Below are 6,159 nucleotides of genomic sequence, written 5' to 3' on the forward strand. Positions count from 1 at the left end.
AAAAATACAGAAAAACAGTAATATTGTGAAATATTATTACAATTTAAAATGACTCTTTTCTATTTTAATATATTTAAATGTAATTCCTGTGATGGCAAAGCTGAATTTTCAGTAGTCCTCTAGTCTTCAGTCATGTCACTTGATTCTTCAGAAATTATTCTGATATGCTGATTTGATGCTCAAAAACATTTCGATTTAAGATTATGATTGTGCTGCTTCATTTTTTGTGTGGAAACAGTGATACAATTTTTTTTTTCAGGATTCTTTGATGAATACAAAGTCCAAAAGAACAGCTTTCATTTGAAATAGAAAAACATCATAAATATCTTTACTGCAACTTTTGATTGGATTTGAAGTATCCTTGCTGAATAAAAGTATTAAGTCTTTATAAAAAAATAAATAAATCAAAATCCACGAAAGTGTATATATCAATGGCGGATAGAAAAAAAGATACAGTGTCAACTTAGAAAGCTAACCTTTTCCAGATAATGGCTCTATCTCTTCCTCTCCTCCTTTTATAGACAGCTGTGAATTGGAGGCCCAGCTGTGTAGAAAGTGATGATGCAATCAGTCCAGACTGCTGTTTTACATACAGCTGTGGCTTCTGCGCGTGCGGCTCGTGGCTGTCCTGTCACCTGTACCTGTGAGGGTGTTCAAATGCACAGTATATAGAGAAAAATATAGACACTAAGCAGCAGATACTGCACTTTTGGTTATTGTCCAAAGGGTTGTGTCTGGACTCCATGAGGTTAGCAAAACACTGACTGTAAATATTTTTCGCAGAAGCATCATGAAAAGCACTATGTAGTCCAGGGGTGTCCAAACTGGGTCCTGGAGGGCCGGTGTCCTGAAGAGTTTAGCTCCAACCCCAATTAAACACACCTGAACCAGCTAATCAAGCTCTTACTAGGCATACTAGAAACTTAAAGGCAGGTGTGTTGAGGCAAGTTGGAGCTAAACTCTGCAGGACACTGGCCCTCCAGGACCCAGTTTGGGCAGCCCTGATGTAGACATTTTGCATAAAGCTAAATGTAACACCTGACATTTCAATGGCATTTTAAAGTTAACTGAACACTCAAATAATCATACACATCCTACTCGCTGTGAACTCATCTCTACTTTTTATTTTCTGTTGATATATACATACATAAAAAATAAGGGCATATGTACAATGGTAATAAATATCAACTTTTTGTACAAGCAAAATAAGTTACTTAACATAATTACCTAAAAAAGGGAAAAAATATTTTTTTAACAATATCTTTGAATTGCAAGAAAAGAGAATTTCATAATACAAAAACTCACAAAGTAACAGCAGATTTAAAGCCATGTGAGATGAAATGAACCGAGATGACGTATTTTTTTTTCTCTAATCAAGCAGGAAATACTGGTCAGTACAAAAAAAGCCATGCATGTTGCAAACAAGCATATGCAACACTTCTGGTCGCTCAGTGAAATTATGTCAGTCTAAAGTCTGACTTTAAGTCATTAGACAGGCTTATCAAAGCGATTAGTGAAATTAAGAACGGTGAAATTTCACAATTTCAAGAGAGTCAGAAGCCCACCCTGAGAAGTCCTAGCAGAAAGGATTGGGTCCTTGTTAATCTGACATTTCTTAGCGTTCCTTTTAGTACAAATATCTTTTCTGACAAGTGTAAACTTCCCTCTTATGCAGTGTGGCGCACACTAGACTGAAGACTAGAAAAGAGCCAATGACAGAATGGAAATCCGCTTGAGAAAATCGTAAAGCTCTCATGCCACAAAGAACAGCATTCCACCAAACGAGAATAGTAGTAACAAAGATTTCAGACAACACTTGAGTTCTGTGCAATGGACAAATTCCAGAACATAAAATAGAGAATAAAAAGAAAAGAAAAACAGGAAACAGAAGAAACATGTCTGCAGTCTGCTTTGGCTTCACCCGAAGTGAAGAGGCACAGCTTACGAAAACTTGTTTTTTTCTTCCTTTTTTGAAATACATGAGACTATTGTTTTATTGTTGAAACTTATACAATATATTTTGGAGAACATCATGCAACAAAGTATGGATCCGTGATGATCACTGTAGTGCCTCTCCACCCGCAGGGTCACGAAAAATCAAAATCTCCTTCATTTGTCTTCACAATCAAAGTCAATGGAATGAAATGTCCTCTGCTTTCTGTTTTTACCCTGTTTTTGTATTTCGTCTCTGTTTAAGAGTTGCAAAACCCACACTGAAACACAAACGAGAGATACAGTCAGTTAGTTTAAAGCTTTTGTATGTTATTTAAACAAAATCATGTTGAAATATGACTAGTAACAGTGTTTTGTGGTCTTTTTATAGATATTTAAAATGAACAATAATGATAATAATTATTATTGTTGTTGTTTTATTATTAAACACAGGGTATCTTTTGCCCTGTCTCACATATTAATATATCAAGAATTAGCTTGTTTCATACACTGCCGTTCAAAGGCTTGGGGTCTTTAATGAAATTAATACTAAACAAATAATTTCTGTTTCGAAGAAACATTGTTCTTTTGACCTTTTGAATATTTATTGATCATCACCTCAGCATATTTGAATGATTTCTGGAGGATCATGTGACACTGACGACTGGAGTAATGGCTGCTGAAAATTCAGCTTTGCATCTCAGCCATAAATTACATTTTAAAATATATTGAAATAGAAAACAGTTATTTTCAATTGTAATAATATTTCTCAATATTACTGCTTTACTGCATTTTTGATCAAATAAATGCAGCCTTAATGAACATAAGAGACTTCTTTGAAAAATAGGAAAAAATCTTAACGCAACTTTTGAATGGGAATGTACAATTTCAATATCTTCATAGAATTTCAAATAAAGTAAGCATCCCAAATAAAAGGTATGATTTGGTGTAGTCTTACCTGTGTTTGATCAGCCGTTGCCCTATGCCACTCATTCCGGACTTATTTTAAAAGTCCAGTCCCTTGTAGTCTTTGAAGGATCCCTTTCATGGAGAACAATTCGGCTTCAGAATGTGGGCGGAGTCTTCTATACCATTCCAGAAATAAAGTTTCATTCCATCAAGTGGCTTCATTCACCTGGTTTATCATGTAGGCAAACACGGGTTGTACTTCATTTGGCAGTTCAAGCCAAATATATACAATAATGCACTTGCTGTCACATCCAACACAGTCTTAGTACAACATTCAGTTCACACCTTCCTCATGCTACTACCACTGGTAATCTTTCACATTTCAGATGAAACTATTAATCGTAAAAAAGAAGAAGTCCTTCTTTAACAGTTGCAATAAACAGATATGGAAAAACCTCACAATTAATTAGTGCTGCAAGTCTCAGTACACATTCTCAGAAAAAAAGACAATGTTTAAAAAAAGTTGAGCTGTTGAGCGGTAAAGAAAGAAAGGCAAAGCATTTGTTCATTATTCAAGTCCTGTTTCGGTTTTACAGTTGTTTTTTCCCCTCTCTTCTCTTTAATAATTTCTCCTCTGCTTTCCTCGTGAGAAAAGAGCGTGATTGTCATCTAGCGATTTGAGTTTATGCATGTCCTTGTCTCCTCTCTCTAATGCGTTACCCATAAAAGGGTGCAAAAAACGTGTCCAAACACCTGAGGCAAGCAACCTCTAGATGTCAAAAATAACTCCGTATCCTCCAGCTTGCCAAATGATTCAGATCCTTTGTCAGACGTCTGCCCTACGCAGATCCGACTGATGGCTACATTTGACTGTTTGGGTTCCTCTCAGAGATGTACCTGTGTTCGCCTGTTAGCCAAGATCAACTCGAGGCCCTGTCAGTCTGGTCCTTTAAATACAGACATTTACAAAAGTTTTTGAGTTGTGTTCAGTCTCAGTTGAGTGTTAGTAGTGTGAGAACCAGAATAATCCTTGGGAATGTCATGAAGCGCGGTGGCCTTATGGCACGGGAGATGTTTGCCACTGCAAAGAGGTGTTGACAGAGAAGAAATAGGTTGCGAGTAGGATGAAGAGAGTGCCCCAAGCAGGAGGGAGGTAGGTGAGGTTTTCTGTGGTTCCTGTGAGTTCTAAACAGAAGACTCCTCGGGATTGGCGTCGGGAAGCACGCTCCTCTGCTGCAGAGTTTTCCGGAGCTCCTCTTTGAATGGACTGGAGTAATCATTCTCTCGGCCGCCCAGCCCGAGTCCGCTCCCCATTCCAATTCCCATTCCCGCTCCCATGCTCGTTCTCTCCTCTCCGGCCGTGCTCAGATTCAGGCGGATGTATCCGTTGGTGCCTGAGTTCCGAATGTTGGTGAGGCTCAACCTGCTTGGCGAGTGAATGGGCTGACCGGGAATGGCGCTCGGAGATGCCGAGCTTCCGGTGGAGCACATTGCATGCCCAGGCACGATTTTCAGGGAGCCGTCCGAGTAGTAGTAATTGGCCCCTGTTTCCCAGAAGCGATCCTCATCGTTCGCCATCTTGCTTGGCACAAATGACGGCCGGCTGGGAGGCTCTTTGGGTAAAGTAATGGGGTACACTAAAGTGCTCTCCAGCGGCTTCATTTCCGCTCCTTTGCCCAGTGCTAACTTCAGTCTTCTACGAAGGTACAAAGACACGATTAGCAGCAACAGACAAGCAGCACCCAAAGTGATCACCAGGACCCAGAACAAACCCATGCTGCCATCAGGAGCGCGGGCCTCCATGAAGACGGGCGCGCTGGCTACCACCGCAACCTGGTATCTTTCCGTCTGGAACTTCACGCCCTGCTCCTCCGAATAGCAGATGTAGCGGCCTGCTTGAAGGGGACCGGCTTGGGGGATAACGAGGGCACGGAGGGCTCGGTCGAATCGCGGCCCCATGGCCTCACCTTCTACCAGGGCGAGCTCACGTTCGTTGAGCTCCCAGAAGGGCTGGGCCAAGTTGGAAACCAGATGGCAGGGCAATACCAGATCTGACCCAACAACCACAGTCACATTTCTCAACCTAGAATGATCTGGGGGAATAAAACAGAAAACATTAATATATGATTTATTTCATTTTTAAAATAATAAAATAAAATAAATGTAATAAAATAATACTACAGTGTCTTTTTTTACATTTAGCTCTTTGTTTTAGTAATATTTTTTGGTCTATTGACAAAAATGTACTGTTTAGCTTCAGCTATTGATTAGATTATTATACACTACCATTCATAAGTTTGGGGTCAGGAAGTTTTTTTTTATTTTTTTAAAGAAATTAATACTTTTATTCAGCAAGGAAATGTTAACTTGATAAAAAAATATTTATTTATTTAAATTATTTTTGTAATTTATTTTTTGCCACCACAGGAATAAATTCTATTTTGAAGTGTATTAAAATAGAAAACTGTTATTTCAATTTGTAATAATATTTCACAATATCACTGTTTTTACTGTATTTTTTACCAAACAAATGCAGCCGTGATGAGCATAAGAGACTTTAAAAAACATTCTTCTAAAAAAAATCTAATCTCTCTCTCTCTCTCTCTCTCACACACACACATTGATCCACAGGTAGGGGAAGGGTGCCCTTTTTGTGGAGCAACAGAGACAATTTTTCACTTATTTTGTCAATGTATGAGACTACAGCAATTGTTTGCTGAAATAGAGGAATGGTGTCAAACTTTGGGGGAGGTATTTTCTATGATGTTTTTTATTTATGGACCCAAATATTGCTGGAATAGAAAACAAGTTCACGTTTTAATAAATTTTTTGTTTGGACAAGCTAAAATGGCAATATGGCTGTCACGTAAAAGTAAACTCAGTGGTGTGGGGTCAACTGATGCTGTGTTAATTTTAAAGGGTTTAATAAAGTCAAGATTGAAAATAGAATATGCATTTTATCACTTGTTGGAAGATTTAGAAACTTTTAGTAACGTATGGGGAGTAAATCAATGTATCTGTGGAATTGATGATGATGGATCTCTTAAGATTTATGTTTGAATGTAATTTGTTTTTTTCCCCTCTACTTTTTACTCCTTAATGTCTTCATGATGTTAATTAATGTATGATGGGTTTATACTTTTGGTAATTCAAGTGGCTTGCAAGGTCTCTCTCTCTCTCTCTCTCTCTCTCTCTATATGTATATATATATATATATACACAGTACTTAACAAATTTATTTGACCACCACCAAATGTAAGGTTTGTGCGCTGTATTGATGATTACAAAAATCATTTTTATATTTCTGTAATTGTTAAT

General features: G+C 38.0%; 1 protein-coding gene across 2 annotated transcripts in view; it reads right to left on the reverse strand.

Moving 5' to 3' along the window:
* Positions 1–1,128: 1,128 nt before the first annotated feature.
* The window catches only part of sema4c (sema domain, immunoglobulin domain (Ig), transmembrane domain (TM) and short cytoplasmic domain, (semaphorin) 4C), a 64,988-nt gene continuing 59,957 nt past the window's right edge, over positions 1,129–6,159 (reverse strand). For both annotated transcript variants that reach the window (XM_016572809.1, XM_016572808.1), the window contains 2 exons: positions 2,891–4,934; positions 1,129–2,213 (listed from right to left, as the gene is read on the reverse strand). In XM_016572809.1, coding sequence (XP_016428295.1) covers positions 4,027–4,934 — 908 coding nt within the window. In that variant the 3' untranslated portion in view covers positions 1,129–2,213; positions 2,891–4,026. The remainder of the gene's footprint in view (positions 2,214–2,890; positions 4,935–6,159) is intronic.

Source organism: Sinocyclocheilus rhinocerous, unplaced genomic scaffold (genome assembly GCF_001515625.1).
Source record: "Sinocyclocheilus rhinocerous isolate Xijiao unplaced genomic scaffold, SAMN03320098_v1.1 scaffold352, whole genome shotgun sequence".
Lineage (NCBI taxonomy): Eukaryota > Metazoa > Chordata > Actinopteri > Cypriniformes > Cyprinidae > Sinocyclocheilus > Sinocyclocheilus rhinocerous.